Source organism: Lonchura striata, chromosome 9 (genome assembly GCF_046129695.1).
Source record: "Lonchura striata isolate bLonStr1 chromosome 9, bLonStr1.mat, whole genome shotgun sequence".
Classification (NCBI taxonomy): domain Eukaryota; kingdom Metazoa; phylum Chordata; class Aves; order Passeriformes; family Estrildidae; genus Lonchura; species Lonchura striata.
Window position 1 is genome coordinate 26360663 of NC_134611.1, and position 18770 is coordinate 26379432.

The following is an 18770-nucleotide window of genomic DNA, read 5'->3' on the forward strand; positions in this document are numbered from 1 at the left end:
TTTTCTGTGCAAAATCAAAACAGAGAAACTTACCAAACAGAGAAACTAATCTTTACAGTTTAGGTACAGTTTAACTATTCTGCGGAAAAAAAAGGTGGGCATGCACAAAGAATATCCTAAAAGAGCAGATGGCTGAGAGGTAAGTAGATTTTTGTCTTTAATGCAAGAAAACCATAGTAATCTTGATTGTTCTATTTTTATTGACACCACTGTTTCACTATGGAATAACTGAATGGAAGAACTGATTCTACTTAGCGTATTATTTGAAACAGTTTGCTATTGAATTAATTTGATTGTAATGTACTATTAAAAAGAAAAACAACCAACCACCACCAACAAACCCAAAGTCGAAGTTAAGTATGTGTAAACTGCGAGGAAACTGCAGGGCTGTGAGTACGGGCAGTACAGCAACACTCAGGAGGTAACAAATGCTTTAAGAACATTCAGTATTTTTATTTTTAAATGCAAGACCTTTGAGTCACTTTGTTCAGTATCCATTTACAGATCACAAATGCAGAATGCATGTCGTGGAATACGGTTTAATCCTCCATTAATCCTTCTTTAAGGCTGTCAGGAAAACAAGCTCATTTTCGGTGTCACACTGTCACTGGCAATTGGTTATCTTGGGAGAGATGGAGCTGGCGGAGCAGGAGGCAGCGCCCTCCGCACGCTGCGGAGCGGCACCCGAGCGCCTCGGCGCCTCCGCGGCTGCTCCTTCTGCCACCCGGGAAGCACGAACGTGGCAATTTCATGTCCAGTGCTTCAAAATACTCCAGCAGAAAACAAAACTCGTATTATTGAACGGAATTACGGGAAGCAGAATGCCCGGGAATTCACAAGCCCCTACGCGCACTGCTTCAGAGCAGGGGTCAGCCCCGGTGGGGTGTCATGGCGCAGAGCCGGCGGCAGCTCGGCCGTCGCCATCTCTGGCGCACTTTGAGCGAGCTCTCCGGCTTCCCGCCCGCTACTTTCACGCTCGGGGCCGCGCTCCGCGCCGGGCCCGGCCGGGGCGCGGTCCGCCCGCGCCGCCGCCCCGCCCCGCTCGGAAGCGCCGCCGTGACCCCGCTGACGCGGGCGGCGGGCCGGAAGCGGCGGGCGCGGGCCGGAGCGGGGCAGCGGCGGTGGGCGGCCGAGCGGCCCGGGGAGCGCCCGGCGCCGCGCAGGTGCGACGGACGGGGCCGGGCGGCGCGGGGGAGCGGAGCGGAGCGGGCCGGGCCGGGCCGGGCCGGGGGGCGGGCGCGGCCATCTTAAGCGCCGCGGGACGGCGGCGTCCCCGGTGCCCCTGCTCGGCGGCGCTGATCCCGCTGCGGCCGGCCCGGCCCCGCCCGGCCCCGCCCTGTCTCGGCGGGGAGCGGAGCAGCGTCCCCGGGCCCGGCAGGCGCTGGGGGCCCGGCCCGCCTGGGGAGCAGCCGGGCCGGCTTTGCCCTGTTGGGTGAAACGCACAGAGAGCAGGCTGCGGGGCAGTAATCAAACAACAGTGCGCGCCCGTCCCGGCGTGCGGCACAGGCTAAATGCGGCCGGGGGCCGAGCGGAGCCAGCCCGGCCGCCGCCTTAGAGCTAAGAATAGGCAGTGTCTGCTCGCTGCTTCGCAGCAGCTTATGCGCGGTCTGCAACGCAGAGGGGTTTTAGTGGTTCAATAAAGCCTCAGTTACGCACTTACATAAAACTAACAGTGAAATACAGAGAGCATTATTAAAAATTGAAGCAATGTTTAAGTGCTAAGAATACTTTTTATCATAATTCTTCTGGCGGAGTATGAAATTACTGTTGCATAATTTCTTAAGGTCCAGAGCAGAGCCAAGTCTTCACGGGAACTCTTTGGTAATCACCTATGAAGCTCCTGATCCTGAAGTTGCACTTTTGCAATGAAGAAAAGGAGACGGCTCGCTGCAAGTCTAAATGAAAAGGTTCATCTTGGCCATGAGAAAGATACTTCAGAACAGATTCTTGTAGTGGACTGTGCACAAGAAATTGTCTCCAAGTCTACAGAAATAGCTCCTGCCGATCAGCTTGGATCTTCCCAAGAACTTTCACCATCACCAGAACAAAGAAAGCTCCTAAGCTCATTGCAATATAACAAAAATCTACTTAAATACTTAAATGATGATAGACAGAAACATCCATCGTTTTGTGATTTACTCATAATTGTAGAAGGAAAAGAATTTAGTGCTCACAAAGTTGTTGTGGCTGTTGGGAGTAGTTATTTTCATGCCTGTTTGAGCAAAAATCCAAGCATTGATGTTGTCACATTAGATCATGTAACTCATTCTGTCTTTCAACATTTGCTTGAGTTTCTTTACACTTCTGAGTTTTTTGTGTATAAAAATGAAATTCCATTAGTGCTGGAAGCAGCAAAATTTTTAGATATCATAGATGCAGTGAAGTTACTAAATAACGAAAGTGTACAGACTGATGTGGTAACTGATGCACCTACACCAGTAGAAACTCTCAGTGAACTGACGGGTAAACTATTAAATAGTCATCAGTGCACTTTTTGTGGTCGAAGTTTCTGTTACAAGAAGTCCTTAGAAAATCATTTGGCTAAAGCCCACCGCACCCTTTCCCTGGAACAAAAGCATGGGTTAAAAATGGTTGAGAAGGCCAGCTTTTCCACGAGACGCTCCACGAGAAGCCGTAAATGTCCAGCGAAGTTCGGTATCAGTGACAATGAAAGTGGTGATGCCTCTGACAGCAACTTAGAAAAAGCCAGTTCTGACAAGGAGACATCTGAGAGAAGTGAATTTGAAGACAGTGAGAGTGAGTGCAATGTGGATGAAGATGGGCAGGAAGAAGAAATGTCAGGTGAAGACTCAGAATCTGAAGAACAAAGCGAAAAGGAACAGAATGATGCTGAAGAGGGTTCTGAGGTGGTTGACTCAATGGGGAATATTCCTGAAGGCTTAGCTCCAGTCATCATTCAAAGCAGTAGCAAAAAACTACTGCAGTGTCCCAAGTGTGACAAAAAGTTTGATCGAATAGGTAAGAGTGAGTTCGGTTTATCTCCTTCATGGTGGTGCTGTTTGTGTGGGAAATAAACCAAGTTTTTTTCTGTCCTGGAGAGTGAATATAAGAATTTCTGGGTCATCTCACTGATCCAGTGTGCTGCTATTTTCTTGAAGTGTTTTAAGTTGTTATGTCTGTGGTGCTAAATAGTTTCAATAAATTATCTGAGCACATTTTAAAAAACTGCAAATACTATATTTATTTCTCTTCCACTGCTCTGGATTCTGGTTGTTAGTACAGCGTGTAAAAGCACAGCTACTGTGCAGAAATAAATGGCCTGTGAGTATTTAGGGTTGGAATAGTACATTTTGGTTCTGCATGCATTGGAAGCCTTTTTCTCTTGGCACTTTCATAACTTAGAATTCTAGTTCTGTGCTCAAATAAATCCATGACAAGCATGCATTAAAAGAAGTGATACATAAAGTATTTCTTTATAAGCTTTTATTCCAATGGACGATTGACTTACATGTTAAATTTATGAGCTGCAGAAGCTCATAAATTTACAATACTATACAGCAACATGCATGTATATTCTACAGAGAAAAAAAGTAAAACCTAGTACAAAGAAGAGAGACTGCTATTGACTCAAGGTAGATTTATCCACAGGACAGAATTTTGTCCTCAGAAAAAACATTGGCAAACAGAATAGGCAATACCAGCTGTGTGAAAGAAATGAGAGAGTAGCATTTTTGTTTCTGGTAGTATGTTGGGTCCCAAATACAGATAATGTGCAAGTGTTTGTATCTTTCATTCAGTGTTCTGCTACTTGAAAGTACCTCAAGATTACCAGTTTGTTGTGAGGCTGTTCGCCATTCTGCAAAGGTACTCATGATCAGTGTAGTGAAAGAATAGGACTGTAATTTGCAGTATTTAAGGTCAGACTATGCTGTAAGGTTGAACAAGAGTGACTTATAACCCTTGCACAAACTTACAGGAACATGGAAGTGTTTGGAGAAACCTTGGATTAAACACATAAGTGAGCACTGGGCAGTTTTCGGTGGTGTAAGCCAGTAAGAATCTTCGGATGGATGTGGAGGGTACTTAGAGCTTGACTGTATGTGAGATTATAGAACAAACCCCAGACATTCCTATTGCAGGTGATCCCTGTTACATTTCATGCTAACAGATTTGACTTTGTTGTCCAGGCAAATACGAGAGCCACACTCGTGTCCACACAGGCGAGAAGCCTTTTGAATGTGATATTTGTCACCAGCGCTACTCAACCAAGTCCAACCTGACAGTGCACAGAAAGAAGCACTCCAGTGACACTGACTTCCTTAAGAAGGAGCACAAATGTCCCTACTGCAATAAGCTGCATGCTAGCAAGAAGACCTTAGCAAAGCACGTGAAGAGGCAAGTATTGCATAATGCGTCTGGCATTTCTGAAGAAGCATTTTTCATTTTAAAAGGAAAGATAAGCATATATATAAACACAGCATATTCTGCATTATATTTATAACTGTTTCTTCAAATACCTGCCCTTTCAAAGGGCACGGGGATAGCAGTATCACCTAACCTGCTGTAAGAAATAGCAGTAGGGCTTCTGTAGGGGTTCTGCCAAAAGTTTTTATTATAAATTTTAGAATCTTTCAGATAAGCTGGCACAGTAAGAACATATCAGACTTAAAATTACTTGACTGCTTTTAATTTGAAGGTAGAATAAAATATGTTGTTTAGTTTTAGATATCAGTTCTTTACTGTTGATGATAAGAGATGTCTAAACCATTTCTGTGCAGATTCTTTTAGATAAATAATTTATGGCAGGTCTAACTATAAGGTATTATTATTTACATACTCCCTTTTTTCTTTTTGCTTTGTAAATATTTATAAGTTGAAACTTATGCCTCTTGTTTTATCAAATGTTGTATGAAGTTCTACAGGAATCATAGTCAGCACTGCTTTCCAGTTACTTGTGTCATTAGAATTATTTCAGCATCAGTATTCTGTTCTGCCAGTGTGGTGATCAACTGCCATGACATATAAAGCTTAGAAATAGCTATTTAGTAGTTGGATTATCTTCATCTTTGAAAGTTATGACTACTTTCTGCTTCTTACTCCTAGGTTTCATCCAGAGAATGTACAAGAATTTCTTTCTATCAAGAAGACAAAGAGTGAAGGTTGGAAATGTGATGTAAGTAATACTTCAGTACTTTTTTTTTCCCCATACAGAGTTTATCTGCTGTGAACTTTAATGAAAATCTGGTATGTGTTTCTGTGAAATCTCAGAAAGCTTTCTAAGGGATGGTTTTCCTCTATCTGCTGATTTAAGGATTGAACTTTGTCTATATGTACAGCCTCTGGTCATATAAATAATCCCAATTTGAATTCTAAAATAGTTAGAGGCAGTATTTTTTCAAAAACATCAGTTTTTGATTAGATTATTATTTTCAAGATTATTAGACTTGAGTGTTATGGATGCTTTAAAACTAGTATTTGCTCTCCTGTTAATTACACATAACAAACTCTGACCATAAAGTATACTGTCACAGGATGATCTCTCAATTGTGAGGAAAATATATATGAAACACTTTCTCATTTAGCTGCATATGCATGTCAACAGAGTTGTAAATCTGTGCTAAATTTATCTCCAGTTGTAAAATCACAGAATCCTTTACTTGATTTTCCTGTGAGAGGTATATGTGTGAAAATACATCTGCTCTAAAAGGGAATTTGTAGAATTTCCATTCTCTATGTGTATGCTGCCAAATAATGTTTTAAGGTTTCAGATGTGGGGTTTTGATGTTGCTATTTTTTAAGGGAATTAGTTTCCTTTATTTTTTGGGGTAGCTGTTTTGTTTGTGCAAGCTGCTGTCTGCTGCAGTATGTCTGTAATATTAGGTGCTGTAACATAATTACAAACCTTGTTTTATATGGGAATTTTCACTTGTAAACATACAGTAGGAGGTTGGGAGATACCAGCTGTAGGAATTTGTATTGTTCATTATGCAGCTGGTGGGATTGTGGTTCAAGGCTATTACCTGGTTGTTCAAAGGGTGTTATCTTCCAGGTGAGGCTGTATTGTGTGAACGTGTTACAGATTCTGTTTGTTACTAGATAAGAAACATAGTAATGGGAGACTCGGTTGTGCAACATTGTTGACATTCATTCATGGGAAAGTGTGTTGCCAGATGAGTGATTTGATAAACTCCACTTCCTTGTTTGTGGGTTTATTTTTTAAATTGAAAATTGTAAGTAGACATTTTTAAAGAAATGAGCTCCCGTGGAGCTCATGTGCATTAAAAATGGACTTGAATTAAAAGCGGGTAGAATTCCAACTTTTACAGCAGTTGGACATTGAACAGGACCCTTGGGTGCTGTGCTGTGACTTTGTTTGTTCATGTGGTGTGTTCTGAGGGCACAGGTGCCACAGCTGTCAGCTGCAGGGTTCACTGAGGTTATTGGTTTATGCTGTAATCTGTCTGTGAACAACAGGATTTGCTGACCATATTTTAATCCTTGAGGAATATGAGCAAATTTACACAAACAATATATATTAATAGTAAGGAAAAACAAGAGGACTATTATACTTTATACAAATATGGATTTTCTTAAACCTCTATTTAACATTAATGAGTTTTTAAACAAATAGAGCTGCTGGTTTTGATTTCCTTATTCATGTGTGCTTGGTGAAGCTGATTGCAGGGGTTAATGTGTGGGAGTTGTAGTGCTCAGCTGAGCTGCCATAAACACCAGAGGAGTCTCACAGGGAAATATGTGAGCACTTAGTGTGTTGAAGCGTAGGACCCTGATGATAAATTATAATACCTGGTTTAAATGCCTGAATTTGAGCTGTGGATTCAATTCTGTAATTGTACTGCATGCTTACTTAAGTCACTACTAATAATTCTTGAATGTTTTGGTTAATCTGAAAGCTGTACTAAAAAGCACACATAATGTTAGGCTTGTGATGGTCCTGTAGTTCTAAAATGTATCTTGAGTTACAGTTCCTTGTTGGTATTGGCATTTTCTCTTTAATACCTGCTGTCAGGGAATTTCCCAGAGGAAATAAAGGAACAGGTATGACTTTGGTTCTGCAGTAGCTTATACTACAACAACTTCTACCACAGTCCATCTAAACTGTTTCAGCATCCAAAACCAAGCCAAAGCTATTTGCTTTTTTCCACTGGGTTATTCTTGGCTGAGTTACTGTGTTGAAGAACCCTAGGAAGGGAATCTGGGAAGTGCTGGAATCAGTAGAAAGAAGGACTGGTGAGGAACATATAACTGCATGCAGGAGTTGCCAGTAGTTGATTTAGGCTGGATCTGCATCCTGATTTATGCAGTTACAGTCCACTATGGTTTATGTAGAGCACAGGTTTGTTTTGATGTTGACAAAAACCTACTGGCATAGAGTAGGTTTTTGAAGAATGCATGTTTAATCTTACATTGGTGAAGAGAGCAGATGAAATAAACTGTTATGAGTTTATGAATAGGAAAAGAATGTGGTTATGATGGGTGTATCTTTGACAAAGTGTGTTATCATTTCAGATTTGTAAGAAATCTTTCACTCGAAGACCTCACTTAGAAGAGCATATGATCCTTCACTCTCAGGATAAACCCTTCAAATGTACCTACTGTGAAGAGCATTTTAAATCCCGCTTTGCAAGACTGAAACATCAAGAAAAATTCCATCTCGGTATAGAAGCTTCCTTCTGACATGTAAACACTAGATTTAAAGTAAAACATTCCCCCACCATTTTATGTCCTGGTCAGTCTGGTTTCCACCCCATATTCTTTTACAATTCTCTCTTCCACTTTTGGTGGAGAGTTGTTGGAAGGTTTTTTGTTGGTTGGGTTTTTACTTTTGTGTTCAGCTGTCTTTTTGAGGCATTGTCTTGTACCCAAAAAAGTCAGAATCTGGGGGAGGAAGAAGAAGTAGGGTTAGTTTGATTTGAAAGTTTTTTGCACAAAATTGATTCTCAGTTAGAGAGTCAGATTCTTCCTGAAGTTTTCAGAAGACCTTTTCCTTTCCTCCTAAAGTATTCTGCAGACTTTTTTCATACTACTGATTATTTCTGCTGGGTAGGAACTAGATGGGTGATAAGAATTTTTTATTTCCAGTGATCTAAGTGGGCTTAATTGCTTTTGGCTGTGAATTCTGATTTTTTGCTTTACAGTCATGAAATTTGCCAAAATGCCAGATCTTGGAAGTAACTTAGCAGAAAGCTCACAAAATCTAACTGAAGTATGCTGACTGTACTAATTTGTTAGGCAAAACTTTTGCTTTGCAAATTGATGAGGGTTTTCAAAAGTAACCAGTCTGGGCTTGCTGTTTATTTTAGCTGATAGTCAGTCCTACTCTGTGTGTCTGTCTCCCTGTAGGGCCTTTTCCTTGTGATATTTGTGGCCGCCAGTTTAATGACACAGGGAATCTGAAACGCCACATAGAATGTACCCATGGGGGAAAGAGGAAATGGACATGTTTCATCTGTGGGAAATCCGTCAGGGAACGGTAAGGACTTGCCTGACTACCTGAACTTCAGCAGAACACAGCAATATTTTGCATACTTGGATTGCTGTTGAATATGCTTGGAGTTTTTAACATAAATGAGATCATTTCAGAGTATCAGTGCATTAACAGGTAGTGTGAGAGCCAATGGTAGCATGGGATTTTCTGATCACCCCTAAAATTAAGGGTGACAGCTGTAGGTAATTAATTATGAAGTGCAAATATATTAAGAAAGTCTTACCTCTCATTTACTTCACTTAAGTTTCTTACTGTTAAGAAACTTAAGTTTCTTTGTTGTGCAAAAACATCTTGCAATTTTTTGGGAAAGATGTTTTCTTTAATGTATGTTTTCCAAATTTATATTGGGACAATGTTTTATTTCTTTCATGGTACTGTTTCTAGACTCAGTTGGTTCAGTAAATACATTGCCAGACCTATTTAATGCATGTGTTGGTGTGTGTATCTGAATTTATACAGTCACTCAAAGCTACTGTGATCCATCATGGTGAAAGAAATTCAGAAAATGATAATATGCTTCACTTTAAAGTGGCAAGGGACATTGCTTAAAATGAAATTTTACTGGCTTTTATTAAACAGAACAACTTTGAAAGAACATCTGAGAATTCACAGTGGAGAGAAGCCTCATCTTTGCAGTATTTGTGGGCAGAGTTTTCGTCATGGAAGCTCTTACAGGTATAGATTTTTATTAAACAAGCTGCTAAACTATTTTGGTGATATATATGTATTCATGTTATTGACATAATTCTTCGTAATGTATGTGTCTGATGTACTCCACCTCTGAGAGCATTAGTAAATGTTCTAAACATCTTTCGATTTAAAAAATATATTGCTGATTTGTGAGAACTCATTTCATTTGTAATGTATTAATGGCTTAAACACAAAAAAAAACCCCTACAAATCTTTTCTCAAAGTTGAGGTTTTTGTACATGTAAAATTTCAATTTGTTATTTGAAGAGAAAATAAGCAGAGGACTAAAACACACCACTAAATTAATTTCACATAAGAGAGCTCAGCTTAGTTCTCTCTTGCTTTCTAAGAACAATTCAGGTGCAATTCAGCTGCAAGTTACTTCCTGATACTTATGTGAAGCATTAAAGACTGCATTTTCTGCTGTTTCGCATTGAATTAGCAGTACATATTATTTAAACAAAATTGTATTTTATGGTCATGTTTATGACTCAATATGCAGACTTCATCTAAGAGTGCATCATGATGACAAGAGATATGAATGTGAAGAATGTGGGAAAACATTTATTCGGCATGACCATCTGACAAAACACAAAAAAATACATTCAGGTAAGTATTTTCTTTGGAAACTGGCTTCAAAATTACTATTTTGAAATAAAACCAAATAAAAAGTTATGATGGATTTTTTTTTCAGTGCATGCAATGTTTTAGGCCTGATAAAAGTTCCTGCCACTCTTTTTAAGGTCTACTAAAGTGAAGTTAATCTTACGTGTTTTAAAGGTTTAAAAGCCATGTGTTTCCTCCATGATACCATAGAAAGCTGAGAGACAGTCAAAAACATGTAACAATTAATTGCTTTAACAATCATAAATACAAAAAGCAAAAGTGAAAAAGGAGGATTTTTTTAATGATTCCAGATTTCTTTTTTTTAATAGCAATTGGGTGAAACATTATTGCCACAACGTAGAAGAAGCTGTCAGAGTCTCTGTCAAAGTTTGAACACTGATCACTTCAATGTAAAGAGCACCAGAGAGGTGTTTCTGAAGTCTCTCTTGTGGGAAAGATGGAAGGAAGGCTTAGGGAATCAGCCCTATGAACAGATGGGGATGATCGGGAGGAAGAAAAAAAAATCTGTTTCTCTGAGAGCAGAAAGGTTATCAAATGTATAGGAAGAGCAAAGATTCACCAGTGACTTTTTCATAACAAGATCCAGAAGAAATACGACCTTCTAGGAGGCAAAATACTTCGTAGGCAGCATGGAAGTATGAAAGTGATCAGAGTCTAAACTTCCTGAGTCTTTATGTGAAAGACAGCTTCTTTCCTGGTGTTTGACATCATAATGTCTGCTATGAAATAAAGAAATCTTTGAAAAGTCCAAGTACCAAAAAAAAAAAAACAAAAAAAAAAGAAAAAAAATCCTCTTTTCTGCTCTATTTGCTTTTCCCCCTCTAGAAAGTTACATTCTTTGACTGTCCACACCCCTATTTACTTGAGAAGAAATATTCTGTGGAAGATCTCAAGATGACTAAAAAGCATCAAGATACTCTTAAACAGCAGCATAAAAGAAAAAGGTAACTATGTCCACCAGGATGATTAAAATGATAAATACTGAGGTGTCATTTAAAATTACACAAATTAGTAGCTGAAAATAATTGGTATGTTTCAATAAGCTTCTCTTTAAAACAGCTGAATAATTGAAGGTACCACGTTTCAGGTGATAATGAAGAGAGTACATTCCCAGTCATTCACTTGTGCTCCCATGCAGTGAGTGTTTGGGGAAGTGTCTCTTGACTTGGAGCACAAAATTCTTTGTAGGAATCATATGGACTAGTCCTATTTAATGAGTGGTTAAGTCCCTACTCTGATAGAACCAGAGTGCTTCCTAAATTTTCTTCTTTAACAGGAGAGAACCCTTCTCCAAGTGAGGTGTGGAGGAGCTTGATTGGCTGAACTTTGGGAACATGATTATAGGTCATAGACCTTTAGTAAATTCCAAAAAGATTTAACCAAAATTTGTTGAATTTTGCTCTTGTAGGTGAAAAAGCACATCAGTGTGAGGAATGTGGAAAATGTTTTGGCCGTCGAGATCACCTCACTGTTCATTATAAAAGTGTTCATCTAGGAGAAAAAGTTTGGCAGAAGTAAGTGTGAGGTTTTTACAACTGCATAAATGCTTCTGTACTGTAACTGGTTTTGTTAGGACTTGCATGTGTGAGCAGAATTCTGCTTTTCTGTGTATTTGTCATGCCTGTACCTCAGGCTTCATAGAGATGTTATTACAGTTTGAAGGGGATGTCAGAAAATTGCCTTCACAATTTAAGCTAGGTATTTAATTTGTAGCACTATTAAGTAATTAAAAGCATTAAAAGGATCAGATTTTAATTTGTCAGTTTTCTGTCTCATTGTTGTTCTTAATTGTTGGTTTGCTGTAATATTGTCATTGCAGACTAGTTAAAACTGAATTACTAGTCATTATGTAAGCACAGAAAGAGTTATCTCACATTTAAGGTGTTTTAGAAGCTGGCAGCAGATTAGTGGCTCTGAAAGGAGGTAAAAACTTTGAAACCCAAGTTGTGTTTCTAACTTGAAAATGCAATAGGGTTTTAAAACCCTTGAGCTCTAAAAATAAACCTCTCAGACATTTGAAATAAACAGCTCTGGTTATTTTTCAAATGATGTGTTTCAGCTGTTAGTACTCATTAGTGTTGTGTAGAAGCCATTAAAGATGTGTCTGACTTAAAAGTACAGAACATTGCTTATTCTGGCTTTTTCCCTTGGTAGGCAGTAGCCTACCTAGAAATTCTGCCATTCCTAGAACTTTATTTATGGTCTGATTCTGTCAAAGTAAAAGCTTCTTGTGGGTGTTGGGCAAAAAAAAAATGCTAGTTAAGGAAGTTTTTGGGGTTAAAAAAGAAGTTTTAGTGGCTTTTGTTCTTTGAATACTTAAGTGCCATCCCGACAGAGAATAAAGTTGAATATTGAAAAGAATCTAATTGACCTTATTGGGATGTAGATGCCAGGAAACAGGCATATAAGTGAGGAAATTTGGAAAGTTTGGTATTTAGCCATTTTGCAGTTAAAGAGTTCAGGAAGGATTGTGGACAGAACTTTAGTGTTAATTGGTTACAAAAAAAATAACATGAAATGTCTTTTTTTTCTTTAAAGATATAAAGCAACATTTCACCAGTGTGAAGTCTGTAAGAAAGTTTTTAAAGGGAAATCAAGTTTGGAAATGCATTTTAGGACACATTCAGGTAACAAGAAAATAAACCCCAACTAAACCACAAAGCACATAAAAATGTATTTTTGTGCATCAATATTGATTCAATGATTTTATTCCTTATGGTTGTTGAGCATTCAGGATGAGAGAAGGAGAAAGCAGTAAGATTTTATTCATTGTTATATACTGGCTATTGCTGAATACTGTTTTATGGTTGTTTAGCTGGAATACTGATACTCTCAGCCCAGGTTTGTGGGGCACTTTTTGCACCTCCTCCTTTAGTTCACTGGTATATGTGTTCTTGCCAAATTTATCCAGACTTTCTAAATGTTTCTGTGCTCCAGAGATTACTTCATGTCAAGTGGTAATCTAAGCAAGGAGTGAACTCCCTTTGGAGAGGGCTATGTCCTTTCTCTTTGACTTTGTTTTTCCTGTCTTGTGTTTAGGAAAATCAATTGCCTTTTGAAACATATAGATGTAAAAACTGAGCTCATTTAATTCCAGTATCATAACAGTTAAAAGACTATTATTTTTAATTTGGTTTGTATTCTAATGTAAGTCCAGAGTACTGAGAGAATTGTATGTAAGGAGAAGAGTATACAAATATAACTTCTAAACTAATTCCCGGTGACTTGATTGCAGAATAGATGCTGAACTTACAGTTTGTTTTCAGTAAAATTATTTCATGGTAGGTCTTGATGCCTTAATCCCTGGAAGGTATTTGCCTATTTATGTGTGATTTGATGTTACTCAGAGTAACTAATGGTTACTTCTCTGTCTTTACAGGTGAGAAGCCCTACAAATGTCAGATCTGTAATCAGTCTTTCAGAATAAAGAAGACATTAACAAAACACATGGTTATTCATTCAGACGCTCGACCTTTTAACTGCCAGCACTGCAATGCAACATTTAAACGAAAAGACAAGCTGAAGTATCATATTGATCATGTTCATGGGTCTAAGGCTGCAGAAGAGGCATTGGCATCTTCAGAGGAAAAGCTAGTCTCCTTACCAGTGCAGTACACCTCTGATGACAAAATTTACCAAACTGAGGCTAAACAGTATGTGGAACAGTCCAAAGCATATCAATCAGAAGCCAAAACATTGCTGCAGAATGTATCCCCAGAAGTGTGTGTGCCTGTGACTCTGGTCCCCGTTGCCATGCCAGACCCCCAAGCAGAGCTGGTGCAGCACAGCGCTCAGTCCCATGGCATCCTTCCCCCGCAGCCGGAGCAGGCGGATTATCAGCGAGCAGCCGAGCTCTCCTTCCTCGACAAATACACCCTGACTCCACAGCCTGCAAATATCGTTCATCCTGTGAGGCCTGAGCAGATGCTGGATCCTAGAGACCAGTCGTATCTTGGAACTCTGCTGGGGCTAGATACAACTCCCACTGTACAGAGTATTTCAAACAACGAACATTCATGATCAGACCGTAACATTCCACCGAATTTGCTAAGCCAGCGGCCACCAGAAGGCTGATGTGGCAACTAAGATTTATATTTTATATTTTATTTGGACTCATTAAGTCTCCTGCATAGTTTTGGGAAAGCAATTTGTTTACATAATATTTGAACATTTAGGCACAATTCGATGCATACGAAAGAGTGTTTCTTGTGATTTTAAGAGTTTTTAAAAATCTTATGGATGGTCTTTTAAAAATAATGCTCTGAAATATCTTTTAAGGATAGTGGCTGAAAATGTAATTACATATCTGGCTATTAATTTATAAAAATTGTTTGACTTTCTGCATTTCACTTTGAGTTAATGTTTTAAATGGAATAGAAAGCATTCTAAAAGAATAAGGACTATTTAAAATTCATGAAAGTTTCTAAGGGCAGGCAGGGCTATGAAACACAAACTTTGAATTATGTTTCACACAGAAATTAATATATAATTTTCTTGAACCTGAGGCATTTTTGGAGGGTTTTAAAGGTGGCTGGACTGTGGAGCCTAGCCAGTGAACACAGGCACTAGGTTCTTCTGAAAAGTTATTTATGATACTTTATGAAGACACTAAACAAGGTATTCAGTGATCCCCCTGAGGACAATTAGGCTGCTTAAATTTGTCTTCTTAGTTCTTCTTTCATCTCTAATACTGAAGAATGTGGGAAGAGCTAGACAATGGTATTGTCAATTTTCTACACTTAGTTCTATATAATTTTAAGATACATTTTTTTTCTTGCATTTTCAATCTTCTTTGTCTTCTAAAGTGTACCCCACACTCTAACTTCAAAAGAAATGGGAACATTTACAAGGTCGTTTTCATCCATGAACAGTCACAAAGGGTTGGTGTGGTTGACCCTTGCTAAAGCATAAATAATATCAGGGTCCCACATTAATGTGCCCATTTTCAGGTTACGTGTGATAGAGGAGAAATTTAAAGACTGTTCCAGAACAGTAGTTCATTTCTATTTTAAAAAATAGAAAATCAGTAATGCTAAATCTCTTGTGAGTTGCTAATTAAATTGTTTTGTTTCTCACTTTCTTGTACTGTGTTTATAAACCAAAGTTCAACTCTTGAGAGTATTTTATGTCTAATTATTTTTAGCTCTTTCTTTACTAGACATAATGGGTTTTTTTAAAAAAAAAACCCATTGAGAACTACAAGTCTGGTGTCACCATGAAATCTAGTATAGTTTAACCTCATCAAGCTTTCTCTTTTAAGTGTACTTTAAAAATAATTATTCTGTGTTTGTTTGGTGAATATGATGCCAAAGAAAGTATCTGAAGTAACTTTATAATCTTCATAATTCCTCACAAGAATTGCATAATAAGATTCCCATGTTACTAAGATGAGAATTAAGATTGAAATTTTCCTCCAGTTTTCTCTATTCTTAAATTATTATATCAAAGAATATTTAAAATGGGAAACTGGATTTATGTGTATTGTTGTAACTGTTAAATTTATTCAATGAGCTGAGCACAAGGGAGTTGTGGTGACTCTCTTCTGCAAACTCATTTGAGATTGTATTCAGATACTTTGGTGTTAGATTCTATTAATCATCTACTTCAGTGTTGAGCAGTTTGCAGGAGAGGGGCCAGAACTGCCTGAATGTTCATATTTTTAAGCTTGTACCCTAATAGATTCTTAACCTAAACACACCAAAGATTTCTGTTAGCTGTTAAATAGTGGCAGAGTTATAGAATTTTAAGTGTTACTGATATTTAAATAGGACTTAGCCAAAGAAGCACAATAGAAGTCCTAAACTTTAAAAGTTCAGTTTCTAAAACAGGACTACATATGTTTAACTGTTCTATGTTTGTATCTCTAAAGTAAAATTTAGAGCTGTGCTCTGGGAATGTTCAGACTGACATGCTGTAAATAGATCTGGGAAGAAGCTGAAGACTAGCAAATACACAGCAATAACAAGGCCATTGAATGCCACCTTCTGAAAGGACACTATCAAGTACTACCCTTTCTGCTTTCTAACTCCACCTTTCATCTCCTTTCCAAATAAAACTGTTTCTGTCAACTTTACACTCCATGGCTTGAAAGTGGCTGGTTTATGTATACTTTTCAAGTCTACATGTGTGTATCATATTCATGCGCACATGAAACATGATTTCTGCTGCATTTCTAATTGTACTGTTGAAAGTAACCCAACATCAGAGGTGTCAGTGCAGTGCTCAGACTAAAAGCCTAATTCTTTGTTATTTCTTGTCTTTCCTGTCCTACATTAGAAATAAGTGTTGTGGGCTTTTGGCAAAATGGTAGCTTCAAAGTGGTTGGTAAATAATTGTTTCTTCTAAAGTCCAGTCTGTTTGGAAGGCACTCTAGGAAAACACTGAAATGGAATTTGGAGCATATTTACTTGATAATGTCCTTTTAAAAATTCTTTCATAATTGTGCCTTTTATATCTGTTCTAAAGAATGGCGTTTTTCTCTCTTTGAGTTGTTTATTCAGAAAACATGAAGGTCAATAACTTTTGAAGGGCTCCATGTTTGTGAGTGCCCAACAAGAAACGGACTATAAAAGGACTCGTTTTTGAGAAAAACGAGTGTGCTCTTTGCTGTTTGGGTCACCAGAATTACTAGTCATTCCTGGAAAAGATTACCTATTAGTTTTTTCGGTGTTTTTTGTTTGCAGATAACCCTACTACTTAGTGTTTGTACCTGCTGGTCAGGCTGGATCATTGCCAGTTGACAGTGAAAGACAATAGGAAAGCTTATGTGCTAGATAGTTTTTATTTAATATCATGAGCTATAATTCATATGGCTTTACAGCTACTTAAAATTCATATATGAGCAAAGTAAATTTTCATGGGCTGGGACTTCATTTGGTAGGTGAAAGTATCTGTTTTCTGCTTGATAGAAGATAGTCTGTTGTAGGAGGACTGGGATCAAAGGGCAGGTCTGCACCTCACAGCTCATGGTTGGAACTCCTCAGTATCTGCTCCCCCCATTTCAGTATGTGCTCATCAGATATGGGTGCTGTTGATGTGGAGGGGGCATTTACAATAAATGTTTTATCAGGCAGTCCCTACATCAGTTGAGTGTTTATTGCCAAAGAAGGAAGAAGCAGGTGTCTCTTAAAAAGATCTGTAAAGAGTGTTTAGGGCACATTGCAAAAAGTTGATCTTTTCCACATGCTGACCTTTGGGAAGAAAAGTGGAGTCTGTGCTGGTACTCCAGACTGCTGTGTGATTCTGAGAACTTAGTGCACTCCTTCTGTTCATATATTAAATTCTGTATGTTTTTGCTATACAAATTTCTGGTTGTAGACTGAGTTACTGCCTTTAATTCTTTTAGTGAGTTTCATGTTAATTTTATTTATTTGCATTGGAATTTCCTCTTTGAGCACTGACACTTTTCTTAGAGAGGTGTATCCCTCATGGGTTCTTTTCATGCTGAACATCAGTCATTGTAATGGTGAAGATATTTTTCTGTAAGGCGGTGGTTTCCTTTATAATATAGGGCTACTATAGTCTGGATTATAATTCCAGTAGTTGTTCCTAAAGATGGGTCATGCCAGACCACAATGACAAAAGATGTATTTGGTGTCATCAAAGAGCTGAGCTTATTTCCCTATGGCAAATGTGGAAGAGCCTCCAGAACTGAAGATCGCTTCCAAGGAGTCGCCTTGCAATGTGCTTGATTGAACAGGAAACGTGTTATGGACTGCTAAGGAATAAATGACCCTCCAGTTTTTAAATTCAAAATAACTTCTGTGTAGGAGTTCATGAATGTAGAATTATGAATGAATTCTATTGTAGATGAATAGGGGTTTCTTTTCCCTTATAACAGTAAAAAAGATGTGAAATTTTTCTGTGTGGAGCACACAAGCATAGCTGATCCAGTCTGTGTGTTCCCCATATGGCTGAAGGGAAGCAGAGTGCATTAAACCTGTAGGTCCTTGTGGCTGTTGTCCTGTGGGCTCTTGCTCTACAGCAGTCTCACAATTTGGTTATTCCATCCTGTGCATCCAACAATGTCACTGGCAGAATGTAATGCAGGGTGATCACCTTGCTTAAAGCCAAATGGCTCTATTTCACGCCTCATTAGAAATGTTTTTGTTTAAAAGGTTTTGATGGATTAAGGATAAAAATGACAAAATTTTTTGAATCCCCCATAACCATTTTCGTCATGCTAAATGCCGGTCCTTTTATATGAAAGAATAGGGTGAAAAGAACTCAATATTTTGTCACTCATATATTGAGATAATGTGTTTTAAATGTGATCTGTACAGGTTGGTATTTTAGATGGAAGTCTTTAAAGTTGTCTTTTTAGGGGAAATCCTTTGCTGTAAGGAAAAGTTAGGAAGTGTACTGTAAATGTGGAAGTACTCAGTCCTATGTGTAATTTTGTTTGCTATGGAAAAGTAAAGTTCTTTTGTCTTAACATTGTGTGCTCCCCAAGATTTCTTGCAGGGGTGCTTGTGCTAAGCTTTGATTTCTGCCCCCTTTTGTTTTCCAGCAGCATGAAAACACAGTATTCTCTGTGTCTTTCACAGTTCGTGAAAGAGAAACAGATGAGGCCTATGTTTTCATCAGTATTGTGTGTGTCTCGTTCTACTTTTGACTTCAAAATATTTTGTAAATTAAATTTATTTACAACCCCCCACCCTGTTTTGCGTGGTTTGGGCGCGCTTCTCATGCGGGAGGAGCGCTGTCCCTCACGGCCGCTCCTCGCCGTCGCTTGGTGTTTGCATTCCGACCCACGGAGCCCTCACGGGCCGCGCTCGCTGCCCCGCGAGCTGGCCGTTTAAACGAAGCTCCGGGCGGTGATTGGCGGAGGGGAGAGGGGGGTGGATTGGAATGGGCGCGAGCCACGCTGGGATTGGCTGAGAAGCGAGGGGGCGGTACTAGCGCGGGCGATCCGCGCGGCGATTGGCGGAGCTGTGGATTTGAAAGCGCGAGCGGCGGTTGGCGCGGCGCTGCCCGTGCGGAG

At 39.0% G+C, this 18770-nt stretch overlaps 1 protein-coding gene across 1 annotated transcript; it reads left to right on the forward strand.

Moving 5' to 3' along the window:
* The first annotated feature begins 1095 nt into the window (after positions 1–1095).
* On the forward strand, positions 1096–18443 carry ZBTB41 (zinc finger and BTB domain containing 41). The gene is made up of 11 exons (XM_021525059.3): positions 1096–1163; positions 1785–2979; positions 4149–4356; positions 5065–5134; positions 7492–7639; positions 8326–8455; positions 9050–9145; positions 9663–9769; positions 11196–11301; positions 12326–12414; positions 13167–18443. The coding sequence occupies exons 2-11, from the start codon at positions 1866–1868 to the stop codon at positions 13805–13807; spliced, it is 2709 nt and encodes a 902-aa protein (XP_021380734.1). The 5' UTR covers positions 1096–1163; positions 1785–1865; the 3' UTR covers positions 13808–18443.
* Positions 18444–18770: the final 327 nt, after the last annotated feature.

What these genes read in the sequence shown, in the direction of transcription:
- ZBTB41 (XM_021525059.3), top strand. Translation starts at nt 1,866, where the DNA reads ATGAAGAAAAGGAGACGGCTCGCTGCAAGTCTAAATGAAAAGGTTCAT. An exon ending in GGGAAATCCGTCAGGGAACG is followed by an intron (nt 8,456 to 9,049) that starts GTAAGGACTTGC and finishes TTTATTAAACAG; the next exon opens with AACAACTTTGAAAGAACATC. An exon ending in CGTCATGGAAGCTCTTACAG is followed by an intron (nt 9,146 to 9,662) that starts GTATAGATTTTT and finishes CTCAATATGCAG; the next exon opens with ACTTCATCTAAGAGTGCATC.